The 24,498-nt window shown below is 40.8% G+C and overlaps 1 protein-coding gene across 2 annotated transcripts; it reads left to right on the top strand.

The window, feature by feature from the left end:
• Position 1: 1 nt before the first annotated feature.
• Cep76 (centrosomal protein 76) lies at positions 2 to 21,448 on the top strand. 2 transcript variants are annotated; one of them, XM_063232010.1, is made up of 12 exons: positions 2 to 230; positions 711 to 863; positions 2,075 to 2,150; positions 2,751 to 2,975; positions 4,227 to 4,412; positions 5,800 to 5,897; positions 8,044 to 8,172; positions 11,731 to 11,919; positions 15,703 to 15,869; positions 17,156 to 17,489; positions 18,977 to 19,194; positions 19,569 to 21,448. In XM_063232010.1, exons 1-12 carry the CDS (start codon positions 168 to 170, stop codon positions 19,705 to 19,707), a joined length of 1,977 nt encoding a protein of 658 aa, XP_063088080.1. In that variant the 5' UTR covers positions 2 to 167; the 3' UTR covers positions 19,708 to 21,448. The 2 variants fall into 2 exon arrangements, with proteins under 2 accessions (XP_063088080.1, XP_063088081.1); XM_063232011.1 differs by lacking the exons at positions 2 to 230; positions 711 to 863 and having other exon boundaries at positions 2,789 to 2,975.
• Positions 21,449 to 24,498: the final 3,050 nt, after the last annotated feature.

The following is a 24,498-nucleotide window of genomic DNA, read 5'->3' as shown; positions in this document are numbered from 1 at the left end:
CGGGGCCTCCGCATCGGCCCGTTTAAAAACAGTTGGCGCCGCCGCGCCCCGTTCTCGCCCAGCCGGGCTGACGCGGCGTCAGCCCTCGTGAGCTACCCTGTGTACCACAGAAGCTGTGGCGGTGCCGGGGCACCTGGAGGCGAGAGCGTGCTAGGGCGGCCGCCGGCATGTCGCTGCCTCCAGAGAAAGCCTCCGAGCTGAAACAGCTCATCCAGCAGCAGCTGAGCAAGGTGGGGGGCCGGGGCCTATGGCGTCGGGGGACTGGCTTTTGGAGGGACCAGGGCGGCTGGGGGCCGGGAGGCTGGGGCCTGCTGGAAGTGGTCGAGTCGGGCCCCGGTGACAGTGTCCACCTAGCGCTCGTCCTCCTAGCTCTGTCCAGAGCTCCGTGCGTCTCGCTTTCGGCCTTCGGACGAGAAGACTGAGTCCTAAATGGGTTAGTCCCGCGGACCTGCTGCGTTGCCCGACTGCGCTCGGGATCTTGCTGCTCCCTGTGCCCGAGATTCACTTTGACCAAGTGTTGGCAGCAGGGGTGGTAGATAACCGGGAGAAAGTATCTTTGAAATGTTTACCCAAACGTTTTCATCTTTTAAAAGTTGATCTCTTTCTCATTCAACGATGGTGGGGACTATCTGAGTAAAAGCCCACAATTTGAGGAGTGGTACCGAATGCCCTATCATGTTGTACATTGTAAACGGGCCTTCTGTGCATAGATGGATGTCCACGGTAGGATAAGGGAGATCCTGGCGGAGACCATCCGGGAAGAGTTGGCGCCAGACCAACACCTGTCAACAGAAGATTTGATCAAAGCTCTTAGACGTCGAGGAATCATTGATGATGTGATGAAAGAACTAAATTTTGTTACTGTGAGTAATGTTTTAGGGGAAAGTCAGAGTATACGTGTTCGCTCATGCAGATGCTGTTTGTAGGATCTATATTTGATGTTATTCTCTTAGTATGAAAAGGGTCATTCTACCTAATAATGTCCTTGTTTTGGGTTAATTCTGTCCTGAGTATGGAAATTAATATTGTATCGCTGAAATTTGAGTTATAATAACATACTTCTGTTTCTGCAATGACAGAATTTTTTCTTCTTGTACTCTAGGACTACAATTTTACTTACCTATTTGTTAATTTTTTTGTCCTTTTGAGACAAGGTCTTGCTGTGTAGTTCAGGTTGGCTTTGAACTCACTGTGTAGTCTATGCTGGCTTCAAACTCACCTTAATCCCCTGCCTCAGCCTCCTGAATGCTGGGATTAAAGATTTGCAACACCACACCTGTCTAGAATTACCGTTATTTATGTATTTATTTGGTACTGGGAATCAAAATTAGGGCCTTATGCTTACCAGGCAGGCTACAGTTTTTAAAAATACATGTGCTTTAGCCAAGTTTTAACACTGTTTAACAAACTTCTTTTTCACCAAGATTATTATATAATTGTTTTTTTACTTTAAGGATTGTTTTTCCTAAGTTACACTTATTAAATTCCCTAAGAAAATAACAGGCTGCTTAAGACCCCTCAAATCTTTTCATAAAACTAGGTCAGTGGTGGGATGATGGTGTCTCAGTGCACAGTAAGTAGGCCCTCCTTTGAAATGAGGCAATAATGAAAACTGTGACCTCAATACCTGGTAGTGTCAGGTAAAAATAGGGTGGACTTTGGTACACTAGGGAATAAGTATTTGCATACAGGATTTGCTCCTTTGGAGCTATTTTGCTATAAAAATTGACCTAGTATTAGTCTTTGCTGTGTGGCTGTCACTTAATTAAATCAATTCATGGTAGAATGTTAATTCAAGTGTTATATAAGATTTAGGGAAAGTTTAATCTTGTTTAAAGCATTAAGAATTTGTTTTGAGTGTTCTGTGGATGCAAGGCTTGAAGACAGTTTAGTTCCTAGTGTTAGATCATAGGAATGACCACTTGTACCACTTTCTATGGAGGCATTTATTTTCATTACTTATTTTGGGAAAATAAGGGGTCTTGGAAAGGGCCTTCTGTGCTTAGTTCAAGTGGAGGTTTTTACCTAACTGAAATTTTGTTTCCTAATTTGTTTTTTCTTGTTACCTTTCTAGGACAGTGTTGAGCAAGAACTTTCTGCTTCTCCAAAACAGTCTGTTGGTTTTGATAAGCAGTCAACCTTAAAAAAAAGTATGTATGTATTTTTTAACATTAATTTAGTGGTGGTTACTTATACATATTGATAAATTTAGTTTTTGATATTTGCCAGGAAACTTTTTAATTTTTGTTTTCCAAAATGAAGTCCTTACTTTTCAATGTGTGGTTAACTTAAAACTTAAATTCTATTTTGCATGAAGTGTAGAAGAAAAGCTCATAGCACAGTAGATACAAAAAATAAGAACATTGGTCTCTTGTTTTAGTATATTATGAACACTGTACAGCTTTGCTTTTTTAATAATAATGTAGTAATCTAACTGATACAGTTGCTACTAAGTTGGTAATTGTCTGACTTGCCTTTTTGAAGTAAAAAAATGTTTTATGCACTGCTAAAAACCAAACCTAGACCTTGGTGTTTTGACTCCTTTCTGGCTGGGAGAAAGCAGCTAGGATGAAAACTCAGAATAGCATATCTTTTCTTTCCAGAGTGCAACTGATCCTGCTATGTAGTAAATATGTTACTTTTTTTTTAGTCTTTACTTTTATTTATGTCAAATTATTGTTTCCTAATGTCTTGATCACATTTGTGAAATTATTTGGCAGTTTCCTCATATATATTGCTACACTTTACAGCTAATATTGATCCAACACGGAGGTATCTTTACCTTCAGGTTTTGGGTGGAAAAGCTTTCTTGGAACATCTTCAAGAACCTGAGCCTTTACCAGGACAAGTTTGTTCAACTTTTACTTTATGTTTACATTATCGGAATCAGCGTTTTCGTTCTAAACCTGTTCCATGTGCCTGTGAACCAGATTTTCATGATGGTTTTTTACTTGAAGTACACAGAGAAAACTTAGGTAAGGAACAAGATGATCATTTAATTGAGTAGATTTTTTTTTTTTTTTTAGGCTCTATGGTGGAAAAAGTACAATTTTTGTTCTAGGTAGAGATTTGTAATGGATAAATCTCTCTAGTTTTTCGCTCTGCCATTGATATTTTTGACTTAAAACAATTTCTACCCACTTTCCTGCATTATGCTGTGTTTTGCTAATTAATTTTCCCTGAAGATTATTTTCTTACTGTCTTAATTACTGGATCTTTAGTAGGAAATACTTAAATGTCTACAATGTGTATATTACCCCATGCTAAGCAATTGATGGTGACATAGTGGAGAATGAGATAGGATTCTTGTAACTGGTGAAGGATGGCTAAGTTTGTGATACTCTGTAACTCTTAAACGTGTATAAGGGCATTTTGTACATTTTAATTGTCAATACAGAGCAAAGGTACAGAATTAAACCTTCATAGTTTTAGATTGTAAGGTGATATCATTCACTTGTAAAGCTTACTGTGTTTTTCTCTATTAAATTTTTGTTAGTTGGGTGTGGTAGTATATGCCTGTAACCCCAGCTACTTGGAAAGCTGAGGCAGGAGGAATCACAAGTTGGTGGCCAGACCGAGCAACTTAAGGGGAACCTGTCTTAGAATTTTAAAAGGGCAGGAGATATAGCTCAGTGATTGAGTGCCACTAGCATGAGCAAGGCCCAGCGTTCAATCCCCAATACCAAGAAAGAGTAATCAGGTTGTTCACATGGTAAATTGCTGTACCCAAAGTGCTGGATCTTCCAGTTTTGCATAGATTATTTCTAGATCTTGAAGAATTGAAATAGTTTGAACATGAACATTGACATATTTGACTTTTTTATTACTGTAGTAGTATATGTTTTAGATAATTTTTTTTTTCCTTTTTATCGGTACCCGGGATCGAACCCATGACTGCCTGCTTACAAGGCAGATGCTGAGGCCGCTGAGCTAAATCCCCAGCCCCTAGATAATTATTTTTACAGAACAGATTTTTTGTCAGAAAACTCTGATGCTGGAAGTAACTAGATAGCCTGATACAGTTCTGTCAATTGCTTCAGAAGTTAGTGATAAAAACAGGAAGTGCCTCTGTTTGTAGAGTGGCATGCTTTCTATGACACTACCAAATTATTCTGTTTGGTTTCATATAAACTTATTTTTTCACATACTTTTCAGTACAATTATTGTTTTGCATTGGCCTAATACAGTTTTGTTTATTTACTTATTTTTTTGGTTTTTGTTGCTAGGTGATGGAACTAGAATGGCTGATTCAACAACAATGTTATCAATAAGTGATCCAATTCATATGGTGCTAATCAAAACAGATGTTTTTGGTGAAACCGCCTTAGTGGCATCATATTTTCTGGAGTGGCGATCAGTTTTGGGCTCAGAAAATGGAGTGGCCAGTCTGACGGTGGAACTTATGGGTGTAGGTATGGCGATTGCTGTTTGTTATCTCTCAGTAACAATACCTCTGCACGCCGGCTTATACACCCGGCCAAGCGGGAAACCAGGATTTCCTCACAGTTCTGCTTGTGGCCTTGAGAGAAACCTTAAAGAGTGACCCCAGTGCAGTACTTCACAGGCAGTCTGCGTTTTTAAGGAAAATTATTTTCTGAAAAGTTAATATAGAAACTTTGAAGGTTTTCAATTTATTTTTATTTTTTGGAGTAAATACAAGGCTATAAAGAAAAAGAGTGTGGTACACACAAATAAACAATGCCCACTCTGGAGCCTAGCATGTCTCTTGTCAGCCCAGGGACCTGAGTGCTCTGGCATCAGTCTGGGCCTCTCCGCGCTCTGCAGTCTGGTGCCACTGTCTGTCTTGCAGACTCACTGCTCAGCAGTGTGCGTTTGCTGATGGAGAAGCCAAGACAGCCAATCATTTATTCATGACACACACAATTACTTTGCTATTGTACAGTTATTTTTTAATAGAACTACATTAGTTGTGACACTTACTCATTACTTAAACATTAGTAAATTGTATAGCCTTCAAGATTTTAAGTCAGATCCAGAATTTCTCCTTACATAGAAAGTAGAGAAACATTTTTTTTTTAAGAGAAATAATTTTTACTTATCCAGGAGGTTTAGTTTCAAAACAGATTCCCAGCCAGGTGTAGTGGTGTATGCCTGTGATCTCAGCATTCAGGAGGCTGAGGCAGAAGGGTCGCTGCAAGTTTGAGGCCAGCCTGGGCCACAGAGTGAGTTTAAGGCCAGTCTGAACTGTATAGCAGGCCCTGCCTCAAAAAGCAAAAAACCTACCAGATTCCCAGTTGTTTTCAAAACTAGGCCTAACATAGTAATTATGAATGGCCAAGAAATAAACATATACCGATTTAGTGAGGAAGTACTAAAAAGTTCTCATATACAGTGTTTTCTAGTTCTTTAAGTCCAGGCATCGACTGAAAATTTGTACTCATGTGTAATGTGTTAATAAGAAAGTAAGTGGGGGCTACTCTATATGACAGTATAAATGCTTTCTGACCTGTTTTTATGAACATAAAATGAAACGTTAACTGTTGCTTTGGCTTCAGATTTAGTGTAAGTCTGATTGGTGTTACATTGACTGAAGATAAAAATTAAACCCAAATCATACCAGAAGAGTTCCTTAAAATATGGCTAGAAAGTTAATAGTTAATCTCCTTATACTAGATGCCTTTGTGAAAGCTAAAAACTAATTTGTTAGTTTATTTTTAATATTAAATGTAATGTCAAGTATTATCTACTCCATGTACTATGTCTCAGTTATTTTTGTTAGACCTTAGTTGATTAAATATAGTATTGAAACCTTTAAAATTCTAAAATTTATATTTATAGGTACAGAATCAAAAGTTTCTGTGGGAATTTTAAATATAAAATTCGAAATGTACCCACCACTCAATCAAACACTATCTCAAGAAGTAGTAAACACCCAGGTAAGTGATTTTGAGTTTTGATTGTATTTGTCTTCATTGATCCTAGAAAGTATTCTTTTCAAATAATTATCATTGATTTAGATTAGCATTCATGGGCTAACAAAAAAGGGATGAGAAAGAAAAGAAATAGTTATTTTATGAAGGTTATTTTTCAGCCAACTGTGGTGGTGCATACCTGTAATCTAGGCACTGGACAGGCTGAGGCAGGAGGATCACTAGGTGTTCAAGGCCAGCCTGGACTGCATAGTGAGACCCTATCTCAAAAAAAGTTTTTCACAAGGAATTTGTAGTCTTGTTTGGGAAAGTCATGAATATTTGCACACCATCAGGATAGGTCAGAAAGTGTTCCAGACCTGATGAGGAAAGAAGAGTAGAGTATGGCCTGGCTCAGGGCCAGTGTGTGTGTGTTCCTGTGGATTGTGTCTGGGCGCAGTGTTGAACTCTGCCCTGCCCTGTGCCCTGTGCCTTGTTTGGGGCTCACCAAATGCTACTTCTTGGCTGCATTCCTCAGTCCAAAGCTGCCATTACCCCACCTTCCCCATGGGGTGGACCCAGGGCCTTGTAGTGCTCGGCACATGCTCTGCCCTGGAGTGACAGCTCAGGTCCTTGCACACCTCAGCCTTTTGTCTTTTGAGTTCGGGTTGCCAGCCTTGCTATCTCCGGCACACAGTGTGCTGCTCTATTTTCTTGAAATGGCTTCTCCCTGTGGCAGTCTCCCATCTCCCTTAATCTCTGGCATCTGAGATGCATGGTAGCCTGTGAACACCTGAGGCCACAGAGTGGAAGCCACTCCAATGTTACTCAGCTGTTATGTGCACATGGATGTGTACCTGGGCGTTTTAATTACATTATAAACACGTGATATATAGAGTAAATATTTGGGTTCTACTTTTTTGATAAATTTTTTTATTGAGCATATTGATGAATAAATGACTTCTGCTTTTTCTCGATGCTGGGAATGGAACCAAATGCCTTGCATGCGCAGTGTGCTTACCCTACCCTGAGCTGCATCCCCAGTCCCGAGTTGCTAACCTTGACATTGTTTCATAAACATTTTCTCAGGGGGCTGGGGATTTAGCTCAGCGGCATAAGCACCTGCCCTGCAAGCAGGCAGTCATGAGTTTGATCCCCAGTACCTATAAAAAAGGAAAAAGACAAAAAGAAAAAGAAAAATTTCTCAGGTTTCTGCTGTCCAATTTACTAAAGAGTGAAGCATATGTTTATTCTGCTGTTTCTAATATATAAATGGTGTCTAATTTCAAGGCATTTCTAGTTACACCATTATTGATGTTTTTACCAGTGCCGGGGATTGGGCAAGGCCTGAGCTGCATCCCCAGACCCCATTCTAATCTTTATTAATTTTGAGACAAAATCTCTGTTGCCTAGCTGAGAGTCAACCTGCCTCAGCCTCCCAGAGAGCTGGGCTTACCGGTGTGTGCCACCACACTTGGTTTAAAGTTTTTAAGTCAAAAAGACTCACTGCTCTGAAACAGATGTTGAAAGACATGAGGCACTGTCCTTGAAACCCAGGCGATAGCTGTGCCTGAGGCAGGCAGCATCTCTCAGGCCTGGATTCCAGACTGAGTAGCAGGATTGCACCTTGAGCCCTGGCTAGCAGTTTGGTGAAGTGGTGAGACCCTTTCTCAAAATAAAAATGAAAAGGCAAAATAGGCTGGGCATGCCGCTCAGTGTAGAAAGCACTGGGTTCAGTCCCCAGCAGTGCAGATGAGTACAGTGTGATTCTGGTGAGAAGATCATAAACATAAATCAGTAAGCAGAGTACCACGTGGTGGAGAGCATTACGTGGGGCGTGATTAGCACTGCCCAGGCTGAGGGATTGCGGTCGGGAAGGTCCCCTCACACATAGAAGAGCCGAATACACTTAGGCCAAGTGTGCCGTACGCGGTAGGGAGAGGAGGAGCAGCCAGGCCACATAAGCTCGCCAGTGAGGGGTGACAACAGGGTTTCCTGAGCACCTTCTTGTCCTGGGAGTGCCAGGTCACTTGGCCTGCTGGGTGGGATGCATAGGTCTGCGTGAGGGCTGGGGCTGGTCCAGGTGGCCACTGGGGCTCACAGGCCATTGGGCACTGGTAGTTAAATTGCTGTGGCCATCAAGAGGATGAAAAATGTGTTTTCAAATTCCCAGCTTGCTTTGGAGCGCCAGAAGACTGCAGAGAAAGAACGGTTGTTTCTTGTGTATGCTAAGCAGTGGTGGAGAGAGTATTTGCAGATTCGACCCTCACACAACTCACGACTAGTCAAGATTTTTGCACAGGTTTGTAAATTATGTTACAGATCTTATTTAACTATATTTATAAAATATGTTTATTCCTAACTAAGAAAAGTTTATTTGTAAAATAGAATAGTAATTTTATAATACTCATTGAGTATAAATGGTATAATACAAACTTTATTTTGCTTTCAATTTTGATCATTAGACTTTAAAATTCTTTCTGAGTAGACTTGGTTTAAAGTAGATAAAGATCTAATTTGTTTAACTATCCCCCATGACACTTAGACACTGTGATGTGTGTATAAATTCAGTTCTTGTGTGCAGAACAGGAACTATATGTGTTCTTTCTTTATTATTAAAAATAAAAGAATGAAACCAAAAACGAATAGAAGAAAATAATAAAGATCAGAAAACACAATCCTTTGTCCAACTGTCAACATCATTTTTCATATAAATTAGCATTTTGATTCTTACATTTCTGTAAAAATAAAAAAGACGGAGTAGTCTATAAACAACTTTGATAAAGGGACAAAATTAGAGCTCCAACCCTCCACAATCCCACGGCTTATCACAAAGTTACACCAATCATGGCAAAATGACATTGATATCAACATAGACAAACCACCAAGTACCAATATGAAGTCCCAAAATAGCGACATCTGGCAAAGATGCAAAAGCAATTAAGTGAAGAAAGGATTGAACCCTCAGTAAAAATACTAGAACAACTGGATGTCCACATGCAAAAAACCCAAAACGTACAGCACATCAAAAATTTCTTAAAACGTCCAAAAATCAACTTAAAATGGCTCACAGTGGGTTAAAGTGAAGGCAAGTGTGGCCTGAGTTGTTGCTTGGCTGAAGTCATTCACTCTTGGACAAAATGCATGTTTTTTCCTTATCATACTAATGAAACAATGGAATGATTATGCATGAGTGACATATTTATTTCACTATTAAGTATGTTTTCAAGGCACATGCATTTACCTAAATGTCCAGTTTATCAGTTTTTATGGCTGAATAGTACTCCATTACATAGAAATACCATGTCTAGGAGCTGGGGATTTCGCTCAGTGGCATAAGCGCCTGCCTTGCAAGCAGGCAGTCGTGAGTTTGATCCCTGGTACCGATAAAAGACCAAAAAAAAAAAAAAAAAGTACCATATCTTTTTTATTCATTCCTCAGTCAGTGGGCATTTAGGTTGTTTCCAAGATCTGGCTGTTATAAACTGTGCTGCTATAAATATCAGTGCACATATATTGCTGTGGTATGATTTTTTTTTTAATTCTTGAAAAAAGATATCCAGAAGGGGAATAGCTTGGTTGAATGGGCCCTCCAATCTTAGTTTCTTGAGGAATCTCTACACTGATGTCCACAGTGGTTGCACCAATCTACATTCCCACCAACAGTGGAGAAGGGTTCCTTTATCCCCACAGCCGCTCCCCCCCCCCCAGCATTTGTTATTGGTTGATTTCTTAATACTAGCCATTCTGTCTGGTGTGAGGTGAAGTCTCAGTGTTGTTTTAATTTGCATCTCTTGAATGGCCAGTGCTGTTGAAACCTTCTTTTTGTTAGGTTTTTGGAAAGACATATTGGCGGGTGTGGTGGTGCAAACCTGTAGTCCTAGTGGTCAGGAAGTTGAGGCAGGATTGCTATGAGTCCAAGACCAAGCCTACTGCGTGAGTTCAAGGCCAGCCTGAACTGCATAGTAAGACCCTGTTTCAAAACAAATAGAAGACCAGTATTACATGGAATAATTATGTGTAACCACGAGCTCTAAGCCAGGGAGCAATAGTTTTAATTGCAGGACCAGCAGGCCTTAGCTTAGTGAGGGTGCTGTACCTGGGGAACCTATTGAAAGTTGAAGTGCATCAATGCACCTGATGTAGTGTGTGGAGTAGCTCAGCAGCGCAGCACACTGAAGAAGGGGAGTTGCTGTGATGATGAGGCTGGAAGCTGTAGCTGCCCGGCGTTGGAATCCCAACATTCTGTATGTGCTCACTGAGATGAGAACACACAAAGGCACAGAACTTTCACAGTATTACAAGCTGAGACATTGTCACACCCTCGTGAGTATGGAGCTATATGTATTATCTCTGCTGGTATTTTTTCTGATTCCTAGCCACATTTTATCTTTAATAGAGTAACAAAATAATTGTTCCATATTCTTTTTGTAATTTTTTTTTTTTTTGTCTTTTAGAGACAGGGTCTCACTGTGCAGTTCAGGCTGGCCTTGAGCTCACTTTGTAGCCCAGGCTGGTCTCGAACTCGCAACCATCCTCCTGCCTCAGCCTCCTGAGTGCTGGGATTACAGGCATGAGCCACCACGCCTGGCTACTTTTTGTAATTTTTGAGGAGTCATTAATATGTTTCTATATCTTCACCACCACATAGACACCTTTGTGTAAGTGTAATGTAGTAAATGATGTAACACATTTTAGTCATCTGGCTTTACCCCGCCATTCTTCCTAGGTTGAGGACAGATGAAATGTGGTTCTGTTTCTAGATGGGGAGCTTGGAGGTGAGGTCTCTGCTGGCTCATGCTGGGAAAGAGAAAAGTAGCCTCTGACCTTCCAGCAGTGGTCTCTGTGCACTGAAAGGCCAGGCAAGTGAGGTAGCATCGCCAGCACCGAGGCCTACTGTCCATCTAGTTGGAGATGGGGCCAGGTGGGGGCGGGGAGGCAGACAAATGGCAAATGAAAGCGAAGGGGAAGATTCTGAGGGTGTGTGAGGGCCTGGTTCCACTCCACCACTACAGACGAGGTATCACACTGCTAAGACACACACTGTGACTGTAGTCACAGCAGGGTGGCTACAGGTGACAGCACTGCACTACATGTATTCTCTCCCCCCGCCCCATTACTGGGGATCGAACTGTCAACCGTGTACTATGCCGCTAAGCTAAATACCCAGCCCCTATATTACATATTCTTAAAGAGCTAGAGGAAAAGGTTTCGATGTGGGAGATGTTGGGGAAGGGAGCCATGTCTGCCCTGATTTGAATATTTCAGAATGAATGCATGAGTTGAAATGCATGGTACCTCATAAATATGTGCAATTTCTGTGTATTGGTTAAAGTGTTTTAGAAATCAATTTTTTTTTTATACTCAGGATCAAACAATCTCATACTTGTCAGGCAGGTGCTTATACCACAGAGCTAAATCCCCAACCCCTAAAAAAGCAATAAATTTTAAAAGGAAAGATTTAAATCACCACATGTGGTTAGTGGCTTTCTTAGCACTGTAACTGTAGCTTCCATTTCCTCACCTATGGAATGAAAATAACGAGGATGTTACTTGCATTAAAGGAGGTTACATGCACAGCATTTAAGAAGCTAGTGCTAGGTGTAAGGTGAGCACTTAGAGAGTTATTAGAAGCTGGGCTGTCGTAATTTTCTGTGTTTCCCAGCTGCAGCATGTTCGTTCATCTTTGCTTTTATGACCTTTTCTCTTCACTCAGCCCAAGATTGCTCTGCAGAGCCAGTTTCTCCCCCACTTTGCATTTTCTCGATTAGGACACTGGAAAAAAAGAAAAACAGCAGCAGCTGTTACAGTTGGGGATGACTAATCCGTCACTCCAGATAATTTCTCCCCTTCCCTCCAGGATGAGAATGGCATAAACAGGCCAGTGTGTTCCTACGTGAGACCACTTCGTGCTGGACGGCTGCTGGACACCCCGCGGCAGGCAGCAAGATTCGTGAATGTGCTGGGGTATGAGCGGGCCCCGGTGATTGGAGGAGGAGGTAAACAGGAGCAGTGGTGCACTCTGCTGGCCTTTCTCTGTAGGAACAAGGTACCACACACACCCTGCAACGCCATCACTGCACTGTAGTCATTGCCTTTATAGTGTGCGTGTAGATGACCTCAGGGCAATCTGTGATTACCAAGCAGGGCACAGGGCCATATGCCCGTGATCCCACCATCCCAGCCACCAGGGAGGAAGGATTGTGAAGGGCAGCCTGGACTACATGGCAAGACCTTATCTCAAAGAAATAATCAAAAGGATTGGGGATGTGCTCGGTGTGAAGGCCTTGAGTTCAGTCCTTATTCCTGAGACGTACGGAGAGAATGAGGAGAGAGGTAGAAAAAAGAAAGTGAACCTATCATAAGCTTGCAAGCTAAACTGGGCTTTCACCCTTTTTCAGAATGTTAGCATGTTAGCACATAAAACTTGTCATCTTTATTTTTTCTTGTAGTTTCTTATTAAACTCAGTGTGGTTTCTTCAAGGTAGGGATACTTAAACAGTTGTCAAAAACAGGTAAAGAACAACTTAAAGACAGCATATGACCAAACCATGGTCTGTTGGTATAATTTATGCATAGAAATTTGCTGAGGTAGGGGGCTGGGGATTTAGCTCAGCGGCATAAGCGCCTGCCTTGCAAGCAGGCAGTCATGAGTTCGATCCCCAGTACGGATAAAAAGGAAAAAGACAAAAAAAGAAAGAAAGAAATTTGCTGAGGTCATGCATATGTTCTTTTTTTTTTTCTTTTTATCGGCACAGGGGATTGAAATCACGACCACACACTTGCAAGGCAGGCGCTTATGCTGCTGAGCTAACTCCCCAGCCCCCACATACATTCTTTTAAAGAGAAAATGGTACACAGTGAATATAGATGCTTATGGAGAACTGTCCTGCCTTGCATGGCAGTTTGCTCAGTTATAAACACAAGTACCTATTTAAGAACTTGTATAAATTTATTGATGTTAAACTCTTTTTTTCATTTGTTTTGCAGTGCTGGGGCTAAACCCAGGTTCTTTTCACTAAGCTAATCCCCACTACTTTATTTTTCTGATTAATTCTTTGAAGCAAGGTCTTGCTATGCAGTGCAGTCTAGCCTCAAACTCACAGCAATCTTCCTGCATCAGCCTCCCAAGTGCTGGGATTACAGGCATGCACTACCACACCCAGCTTTATCCCTGGTATTTTTTTTTTATTTAAATTTAAATTTAACTCGATAAATTGCTGAGTTGCTCAGGCCAGATTTGAATTTGTGATCGTGCTACCTCGGTGTCCCAAAGAGCTGGGATTTCAAGTGTGTGCCACCATGCCCTGCTTAATATTGAGTTTTCTTTTTTTGTATTTTTTTATTTTTTGTCTTTTTCTTTTTTTAGCGGTACCAGGGATTGAACTCACAACTGCCTGCTTGTAAGGCAGGTGCTTATGCCACTGAGCTAAATCCCCAGCCCTAATATTGAGTTTTCTAAGGCTTCAATTTCAGTAAACTGACTATATTAATCTAAATTCTAAAAGTAATGAGTAAGGCTGCCTTTAACTTTTCGTCTGGTTGGAACAAAGAGAAGAGAAATCTGTTGTTTTGCAGTAGTTTTGTTTGGTCTGAGGGCAGATGAGTAGCTCGGCATTTACAAAGTAAAGCTCATGGGTGCAAGAAACACTTGGGTGAGAGATTGGTTTGTCCTTTGGTTTGTTTGTCAATCTTTTTTTGGTACTGGGGATCGAATTTACAACCCCATGCTTGTCAAGCAGGCACTTATACTGCTGAGCTAAACTCCCAGCCTGGGCTTGTCCTTTGGGAAGGTGTCTGAATTGGAAAGCAACTAAACCGGACTTACTGAGCTATAGTTCAAGAAAGTTGTGTTGTTATGCAAGTTCTTAAAATTCCACATAGAGTAGAGATAATAACATATTTGAAATTGTTATGTAAATGTGTTATAAATCAACCAGTCACCCTCTTGGTTCAGTGTTGTATTTTTAAAGAGAAAGCACTTTTTAAAGTAGAGCTTGAAAATTGAGTATTTAAAACAGTTTTGTTGTACAGACAATAGCATAATAGTAAACTGAAACTTCACCTATTCCTGAATTTATCAACTTTTATATTTTTGTTATTTTTAGTATCTGTGTCATTTTTCCATAATTATAAGTAAGGAATAAATGATATTTCATGTCCTCCTTTGTAATTTAACATGCTGTGAGCATTTTTCTGTGCTGTTGCTTTCTTTGTGATTTCCGTCTCAATGACAAAGTTTTCTTGAATTGATGTACAAGATCTTCCCTTATTTCAGGAATGTTTCTTTTGGTCAACACACAGTTGCTCCTTGTCTTTTGATATTATCATAAATGAATTTTTGCATTGAGTATCTTTATTTTTCTCTTGAATTTTGTTTCTATGACAATAATCTCAGGATAGAAAGTGTTGAGCCTCAAACTTTTTTGTAAAGTCAGCTTTATAAGAATAAAACATTGTGTCGTTCAGTTAATTTAAAAAGAGCCATTAATGCACACTTTTTGGAAGAAAAAGTTTTCATCCACTCAGTAGTTATTATTGCTATTCTCACATAGTTACAGCCATCTGTCTCAGATATTGCTTATTTGCAGTCTTTGCAATTGTTTTTAAGTTGTGAAAGTAGTCTATGTCAAAGAGAATTTGGAAAATAGGAAATTACATATAACCTACTCTACCCTATTGTTGTCATTTTATTGGTTTTTTCTCTCAGTCATTTTTCTGTGTGTGTGTCCTTAAGTTATCATAGATAGACAGTACAACTGTTTGGTTTAACCTGAGTGTTTATTTTCGTTTCCTACAGGATGATTTATCAGCTTATGTGTTTCTTATTCAGCTGTTCTGCTTTTCTTTTTTATTTTCAAGAGGGTAAAATTAAACACAACCAAAACAGAACATAAGAAAGCAACATAAGAGACACAAATTTCAAAGCAAGACACCCAGAGATCTTCACTATCTATCATATTGACTCTTGTTTTCTTCCAAATAGGTGTCCCTGTCTTCACATACAGTGAATTCATACAAAACAACATAGTATAAAACTGATTCAAACAGGAATTTGAAGACGTTTTAGGTCTTCAAGACCAGGCAATAGGAAAGTCAACAGTGGCTGTCATAGTGTGTCTCATTCTCTTCAAAATAGTTGTCCATACCTTCACATATGTTGAAATTAAACAAAACAAAACAGACTAAAATCACTCTGAACAAAGAATAATAGTATTGTTGGGTTTCACATCATGACCCTATGGAGTCAGCACTGGGTACTGTAGTGTCTCTTTCTTCAAAGTAGTTGTTCATTTCATTGTGCATTATATAGTTGATTCTCATAAACTGTTTAGAAGTTCTATGCATGCATGACTCTCTACATGTATTTCTGTCCTTTCTGTATTAGAGGGAAAAACAAAACAGCAAGGCAAAACAAAACGAATTCCTAGAAAAACATGAAACAAAAAAGTCATATAAAACTGCAATACAAGGTGATCTACAATGATTACTATGAATTTGCTTGTTATCTTCAATAGAATTATCTATATCAGCAAGCATAGTATAATTGAATATATCTGTTTTTCTTTTGATGTTACATGAGTTCTTTATAAAGTTTTTAATCAAAATACGTTGTTATAACTGTTGGATTTGTGAGCACTACATAAAATAACTTAAGGCTCTTCTAAAATTAGTTTATCTGTTTTCCTACTTGATTCAGCCTAATATTGGACTAATGATGCAAGGTCTAAAATTTATTAATATTCATTGCAATTTTGCATTTAAAATCTTGACTGAGGAAGGGAACCACGTGAAGAAAGAAATGCTCATTTTGGTTCATTTTATCCTCCAGGGCGACTGTGAAGACCACGCTAACCTCCTGTGCAGCCTTCTCCTCGGCTATGGCCTGGAAGCGTTCGTTTGTGTGGGGACTAAGGCCAAAGGGGTGCCGCATGCCTGGGTCATGACCTGCGGGACCGATGGCACCATCACCTTCTGGGAGAGTTTGACAGGACACAGGTGAGTCACTTGAGTGCCAAGAGTAGCAAGACACGGAGAGAACATCTTTGGTTAGTTAGGGTTCCAGTGCTGGGACTCAAACCAGGGCTTCATGCATGCTGGGCAGGCACTTTACCTCTTGGCTACACCCCAGCCCTAAATATTTAGAATTGTCCAGTGTTTATTTGGTGATACCTACAGGTGCATGTGTATAACGTGCTTATAGCCTTTCTAGAGCACACATTAGAAGTTACTTGCAGTTGCCGGGTGTGGTGGAATATGCCTGTAATCTAGGTACTACTCAGGAGGGTTAGAAAATAAAGAAAACTCAGGTGTGGCTGCTAAAAGTAAACAAGCTCTAAAAATATTTGCACCCTTAAAATAGTCATTACCACATGATATCGATTTAAGAAAAATTTGTGATTTCATGCTTTTCTTCTGGTGGTTATCCTTAAGCTTGCAACAGAGCTCAAGTTGTAAATCACAGTTTCTCTTTGAAAAGTAATGTGGGCGCTATCTGAAAGCGCTCCTTCACGTGTGCCACTAGGAGTTTCTGTTCTATCTAGTGGCTGGTTGTTTCCTTTCTCTTGGTGGGTTTTTTTGTTTGTTTGTTTGTTTGTTTGTTTGTTTGTTTTTGGTACCGAGGATCAAACTCAACCTCACGCTTGCCTGGCAGGGGCTTGTGCTGCTGAGCTAAATCCCTGGCCTGGTTTTTTGTTTTAAAGAGAAAAGTAAATAACAATAAGACAGAGTTTCAAAACAGGTTATTAGGAGTTACAATAATTTATGCCTTATGTGCGAAATCTTGTTTTAAATGCTGGGTGCTATGGTAGTGCAGCTCTGAGCCTTCTACTTCTTTCCCTGGGTCCTCGTTCTGCCTGACTAATGAACATACTGGTCATGTTGCCTGCTAATATGTAGCTCAATTATCTAGTATTATCCAGAGTAAATTCTGTTGTCATTGGTTGAGACATGGTCTTGCTATGTAGACCAGGCTTTGAACTTGAGGCGATCGTCCTGCCTCAGTCTCCAGAGTGCTGGGATTTTAGCCATTCACCGTCATGCCCAATTTATAATACCTTGGTAGTAGACATAGAATATATCCTGTAGTCAAAGGAGTAAAATTGGTTTCTATATTACAAGATGTACCATGCAATGAACAGAGTAATCACACTGTGGAGACAAAGAAAACAAGTATTAAACTCAAGACCTGGGAAGTAGTTTCTTAGCTGTAACTTCTTACATGTGGCTCAGTGTGGGCTTATGACTTTCAAATGCTCATCCAGTGAAACGTCTTGACTCTGCAGGTACATCCACAAGCCTGCCACTCCTGACGAGCCTCCGCTTACTGAGCAGCCCAAACCGCTGCACCCGTACCGAACGGTGGGCTGTGTTTTCAATCATCAGATGTTCTTGGGAAATTGCCAGCCCTCTGATGCTGTTGAAACCTGTATATTTGATTTGAATGATGAATCCAAGTGGAAGCCAATGAGCGAAGAAGCGATTAAATCCGTATGTGCTCCCGGAGCTACAACCTCCCTCCCGCCCTTCCCGCCACTGTGCGCATCCACAGTGGATGCGTCAGTGACCAGTAACGAAATCGAAATGCAGCTGAGGCTCCTGGTGTCTGAGCATAGGAAGGTGAGCCCTGGAAGCCATTGCAGCTTCATATGTGCTTTCCTGTGTTCATTTATGCTTTTGTTCAGTGGGCGTGGTCATTCCAGGCAGTACTCTAGCCTAAACACAGTGAGTCCAGTCCCTGCCTTTTGAAGCTTACGGTTTTGAAAGCTATGAGAGTTAAGTTCTGAGACTGAAAATTTTCCAAGTTTGCTGTTCTAGAGTTATTACTTTCTCCTAGAAATGAAGAATAATGGATTTGTTCACATTTGGACTTCCTCTTTCCAAAATACCTTAGTCAGATAACTACACCATTAGAAATACAAGGTTACATTGTTTTCATTTTCTTTCCTCCTGGTTTGTTGCAGTTAATTTTGTTTTCACATTACAACTAATGGAACAAGTAGGTGAGTGTAAAATGATGTCTTCATTCTGGCTGTCATTTCCTGATTGCTGGCAGGATCATACATCTTTGTTAGTCATGTAGATTTCTTTATAAAGAACCTTTAGGAAGACATAAAGAGATCACCAAAAAGGAAGAGATGAATATATTTTAGGAACTTATGTTGCCTGGGGTGCAGCCCAGTCTTAGAGCACGTGTCTAGCACATGCTAAGTCTTGCAGTAGATCTACAATACAAGACAAAACCCAAAAATCAACAGGAGAAATCGTCAAGAGACTAAAACCTTGAGGTAGGTAGGGTAAGTTATATGGCAACAAACATAACCCGCAAAGGACTAGTACCTAAAATTCCTATGGAAGATTTATTTTGGATGCACCTTGGTGTTCACTGTTAGACTGCTCTGCTTGGGTGAGCCCTCTTTTCTGTTTGCCTTGAAACTGGCAAAGACATGCAGATACAGTGTGCGCTCTGAGTTCCATGTATTCTTAGCTTTGGCCTCTAACATATTCTTTACTCATTTGCCAACTAGTAAAGCACGTAAACAGCAGCTTTGGGAAATACAGCATTTGTAGTAATTTCCCAGCAAGGGCATTGGTTTGGGACCTAGTTCATTAACCTGCCAGAAATGAGTGCATCGCTACACTCACTAGTGTTGCCAGTTGTCTTTGTTTTCTAAGGTTCTGCTGCAAATGAGAGCAGGGTCGCTTCCATTGTGAATAATCTACCGTGCATGGCTAATAGACAAGAGGCTTGGTTCTTCTAGTAGTTGGGAAATGCAAATTAAAGCCAGGATGAGGGTATCATTTCCACCTAACCATCTAGTTGAAATAGATGTCAGTTAGTAGAACCTGCACCCAACATGTGGAATTCACATTTTACCACAGGCAGAGTATACCAAGCTGATATGGACCTTTGAGATTGCTTGTGACCTGCTAAAACCGGGCAGATGTGTTATGATGAGAATTGTAAAGATTCTGAGACATTTTTAGTGATTGTGACTGTGTAGTTGGAAGGTTAAATTATAATAGTACCTAAAAATCTTGACGTCCATTAAAATAGTCAGAACTTGTATTTATTTGTTTCTCTTTGCCTTCTCTGACTGCTGCAGGATCTGGGCCTCACCACTGTATGGGAAGACCAGCTTTCCTACCTTCTGTCACCAGCCCTGGCCTCCTATGAATTTGAACGCACCACGAGCGTATCTGCAGGCAACGAGGAGTTTCAGGATGCCATCCGGAGGGCTGTGCCCGACGGGCATACCTTCAAGGGTTTCCCAATCCACTTCGTGTACAGGAATGCACAGCGTGCCTTTGCCACCTGTCTTCGGTAAGCGGTAACAGCCAGAAGCCTGAGTGCGTGGGCTTGGGAGTCTTGGCAGGCAGCGAGACCATGGGGTGCTTTGCAGTGGCTCCCCTGCTCGCTGAAGCTGTGGCTCTGTAGTGCAGCCCCAGAGCCCCACTTGGTGGGTAGAGTTTTCCCAATGACTCCAAGCAGTTGAGGATCTCTGAGCTTGTCTAGTGGGAGTTTTTAAATTTGTAGGCTGTGTGGAAGTAATGAATACCTCCACCAATATTACTGAGCCATTGATAGCAGACACAGGATTTCAAAGTATTTCAGGACTTACGTAAATACTTAGTTGGAAATAGTAAAGTAAGCCCCATTGTTACTCCTCCATTGAGTACATTTTCTTTCCCGTGCAGCTCCCCTTTCTGTGAAGAGATAATCTGCTGCCGTGGAGACCAAGTGCGGCTGGCAGTACGCGTCCGAGTGTTCACTTACCCTGAATCGGCCTGCGCTGTCTGGATCATGTTTGCTTGTAAATATCGCTCTGTGTTATAGGACTAACATTGCCACCAAAATTATACCTGCATTTCACTGGCATTTTCCACATTGCACATTACTAGCAGTTGGAAATTACTTTAAAATCACAATCTAGCTTCGGTGTCATGTTTCAGTTTTGTATAGATGCTTTAAAACAATCATGTGTGTATTTAAAAATAAAAATGTGTGTAAATCTTAGTTGAGCTTGGTATGAATGAAGTGTATATTCTATTTTAATAAATGCTGCTTTGTCTGTAAATATCTAGTAGTTTTAAGTATGAATAAAAAATTTATAGCGGGACGTGGTGGAGCACACCTGTAATCCCAGCACTTGGGAGGCTGAGGCAGGAGAATGGCTGCAAGTTCAAGGCCAGCCTAAGCTACAAAGTGAGTTCAAGGCCAGCCTGAACTGTATAGCTGAGAGCTTTTCTCAAAAAGACCAAAAGTAAAAAGATGTGCTCAATTTTTTAACACTAATAAGTAATCAGAAAAGCAGTTGTCTATTAAGATCAACATGATTATTTTTCATAGATGAATGAGAATTTACACAAATTAGAAATTAAAAATACAGTTTGTTGACTTGTCACTTTTGCTGACCATCTGTGACGCTAGATATTTGAGATTTTCCAGAAATGTCCGAGACTTTGAAGTAAGAACAGGAAAAAATACTAGAACAGCGTAAGTGTGAATAACAAGCTCACATGAAAAGACATGGATAACTTACAAATATCTATGATGAAAATGAGTGTTTAGGAACAGTGGGTCCTGCCCTCTCCCTCTGTTATGAATGTTTTCTGCAGTTGCCACTGGTGGTCTGTCCCTACCTTCAGTGATCGGGAGATGAATTTCTCTGGAGTCCATCTTTTGAAGCCAGTTTTCACCTTTTTTGTTGGGGGACTGAATGAGAGAGCCACCATGTGAGGCTGCTGGAAGAAGTATGTTTGTGGTTCCACACTTACCTGACAGTTGAGCAAGTGTCTGAGCACAACTGAGCATGGAAACGAGTCCCAGTGTGGCTGCAGCATAGGTAACAGACCTTCCTGTTCCCTTGCATCATTCTAGTTTCTGGGCCGCATTTGCTGTCTGTCGCTGGGACTGCAGCCAGGCCGGGCAAGGCTAGGGCTGCCAAGTGCACCCAGGCTGTGCAGGTTTGACACAGTCTTCTGAGGATGTGCATGTGTACCGGCTGGCTAAGACGTGCCTTTTTATTCTGTTCACTACTGCAAAGACTGATTTGGTTTCTAAAAATTAAAAATATCTTACAATATGCTTTTTATTTTTTACATATAAATGAATATGATTTAGCTTGTTCTAAAAGTTTGAAAACATTGTGCATATCAGTTTTCCTTGAAAGTGGTAACCAGGTATTTCTTGTAGCCAGATAGGACTTTAGAGAATTCATAAATGAGGATGAAGACGTTTTATCTGTTGTCAGAATTGAACATAAAGCTTGTACCTGCAGCCTATACAGAGCGCAAGGCACATGCTGAGGCAGGCAGTGGAGGCCCCGCTGCCCTCCTGCCTTGCTGCTCAGTGGCACGTGTGTATTACAAACCTGCTTCTGGTCTGAATGTTAAAATAAATTTGCTTCCTGTACACTTTTGTAGTCTTGCATCACTGTTCTCCTCTCAGCTGGCTTACTTCATGCTTCATGAGTGATCACTAGAATTCCACTAAAGATTTTTTTTTTAAGAAATTTACCATGTATATTTAGCTGTCATAGTTATTTTTCTATTAAAATGTAAACATTTTTATATAATGTCTCTAATGTGTTCTTGTTTTTGACAATTTGTAGACAGTCCTCTGCTACGTATTTTGTGTATATGTATTGATTCAGTAAAAGAACATCAGTGAGCATTGGCTGCGAGGTAATGTGCTTGCACAGCACAAGCAAGGCCCTGGGTTCAATTCCTAGCACCAACAAAATAAACACAGTTTCAGTTATAGAAGATATCAGACACTGAGTCTTACATTACTCAAGCATGAACCTACTGGATAAAACAAGTTCAATTCCAACCAACTGGACACTTAAAAGTGCCTTCAGACTTTTTCTAGTATCGAGCTAGGTACACATGATCTGCAGAGTCACACGGCAGTGATGGAAAGCACAGACATTTGAAACCCATTTTTCTACTGCCTAGCAACAAGCCTGAACCAAAGTACAGGCTGCATATTTGAAGAGAAAATAGCTCATAAAAGTAATTTTCTATCCTAAGTAGCTGATGATCAGATGGTAGTTATGAATCATCCATTTTTTTAAGTACTCATTTGATTTTATGCCCTACTAAGCCTCCCCCGAAAACAAGGTCTTACAGTACTATAGTTTACAATTCGATCATTGTTCATTGATTGCATTGTAACAATTTCATGCTTTTTATTCAAGGAGATAACGGAAATTAGATGGTGTGTTTTAAATGTGGACTTAACTTTTGTAGCAGTGAAAGTAGTGTTTCTTTGCAGCAGTTGGCATTTAAGGAGCTATGTGAAATTAGCCAAAGGCTATACTGTAGAAGTGAAATCTTAAAATAACCAAACAGATAGCTAGCTAGAAGACAGGACCCTATTTTGAAGAACCTTAACATACTCTTTATGGCCTGGATTGCTTAAAGCACAAGTTTACTCACAACCACTAGTGCATTTAAATACGGGTTTAATATTTTCTCCTGAGATGAGTGGCTTCCTGTGTATAGTTACACTTGACTTAATTGTTCATTACCTTAGCCACGGGATAGGATGTGGAATGGTGATTTTAGAAGGGAAGGGGAGGGACTGCTTGAGTGCTGTTCACATACGTTTTTTACGAAATGAAAAATTTCTGATTCTACTGAATTTAGATTTGTACTACGACACCTGAACATGTCATCTAGTGTTTTTGAAAGTGGATAGTAGCATTTGAGGCCTTTTAATTATAGGTCAAATTTGATCAAAACTAGAGTTTATGTTCTGTATTTTCAGATGTCATTGACTATCTTTTGACCTAGAATTACAGAATTTTGGATTTAAATGGAATCACAGGGCTTCGGCTTAATTTATATATTAATGAGTTGGAGGTCCAGAAGTTTCCTGCCCAAAGATGCCTATGTATCTCTAGTGAGGGGTCTAGGATTACAGTTCTGACTTTTTATCACTGCACAAATGTGAGTTTCCCCTGTGCAGAGATGGCATAGTTGTGACCAAGTCACTGTCTGTCGGGCCACCATCTGAGCTGTCTTCCATTTTATTGTTGCTACCCGTGAGGTGGAAATATGGAAATCATCTGTCCTTACGGCACCTGTCAAGAGTCACAGCGATGATGGATGCGAAGTCACTGGCCAGAGAAGAGGGTTCAGGATGCTGAGGCTGCGGAGGGACAGTAACAGTCTGAGATTCCGGCAAGTGGCCACTTAGCTCAAGCGCATGTGGGTACCTGACAAAGTTGGAGGGGGTCAGATCCTGAGGCTGTACACACACTCACTTCAGGAAGTGTTTGTCCTCGCAGTTTGTGCTCGGACAATGAAAACCATTTGCATGTTAGGTGTTGACTTGCATGAGATCCTCTGTGTATGTGGTGGGGAAGGGATGGCTCAAGGATGCTTCTCAGAAGTCAGAAGGTAAGGAATTTCATTAGCAACTTAAAGACTACTGTCGGGGCTGGGAATTTAGCTCAGCGGCATAAGCACCTGCCTTGCAAGCAGGCAGCCATGAGTTCGATCCCTGGTGCCAATAAAAACCAAAAAGTTCAAAAAAAAAGACTTTACTGTCTCAAGGTGTAAGTTACACATTATGCAATTAAAATTTACAGTGGTACGTAGAACACTGGTATTTGCAAATGTCACTAATTTTAGAACGATTTTCTTCATCTGTACCTTGGCTATTGCCCCCTATCTGCACATCTCACCCCAAGCCCTACTTTCTATCTCTAGATTTCCTAGTGAGTGGAATTAAACTGTACACATCTTGATGCTGGCATCTTTCCCATGGAATAATGCTTTTAAATGTGGCCCATGTAGGGCATGTGTCACTGCTTCATTCCTTTTTAGCAGTGACTGCTGTTCTGTGGCATGGTATCCTATGTTCTTGACCCATTTGTCAGTTAACAGACATTTTAGTTCCTTCCACCTCTGGCCATTATAAGCAGCTGTGCTGTAAACATGCGTCCAACTTCCAGTGTGAATGCCTGCTTTCACTGGGAGGACACGAGTCTAGTTGGGGACTGGCTAAATTGTAAGCTTCAGTGATAGCAGTTTTTCCAACGGCCGCAGTGCTTTATCCTCCTGCCAGCAGTGAGTAGGGACTCTGAGTTCTCTGCATCCTCGTCAGCTGTCCCCTGACTTCATTCCAGTCCTCCTTAGGAGGTCCTGTGATTTTGATTAGCATTCCCTGAACCCCAGTGACACTGAGCATCTTTCCCAAAAAGTCCCTTTTGGCTTTGTGTATTTTGGAGCGATGTCTCTTCAGATTCTGTCTATTTTCACTTGGGTTACTTCTCTTTACTGAGTTGATTTTTTTTTTTTTTTTTGTCTTTTTTCCTTTTTATCGGTACCAGGGATCGAACTCACGACTGCCTGCTTGCAAGGCAGGCGCTTATGCCGCTGAGCTAAATCCCCAGCCCCACTGAGTTGGTTCTTTATGTAATGTAAATACAAGCCGCTTTTCAAGTATGATTTGTAAATACTCCATTCTGTGGATCATCTCTTTGTTTTCTTGATGATGTCCTTTGAAGTACAAACGTTTTCAAAAAAAATTTTTGTTGTGGTTTGTTTTTGAGACAAAGTCTCGCTGTGACCCATGCTGGCCTCAAACTGCAGTAGTCCTCCTGCCTCAGCCTCC

Source organism: Cavia porcellus, unplaced genomic scaffold (genome assembly GCF_034190915.1).
Source record: "Cavia porcellus strain 051 isolate PalLab524CR breed Dunkin Hartley unplaced genomic scaffold, mCavPor4.1 scaffold_20, whole genome shotgun sequence".
Lineage (NCBI taxonomy): Eukaryota > Metazoa > Chordata > Mammalia > Rodentia > Caviidae > Cavia > Cavia porcellus.
Note: the sequence above shows the minus strand (reverse complement) of the source record. Positions and strands in the feature narration are given on the sequence as shown.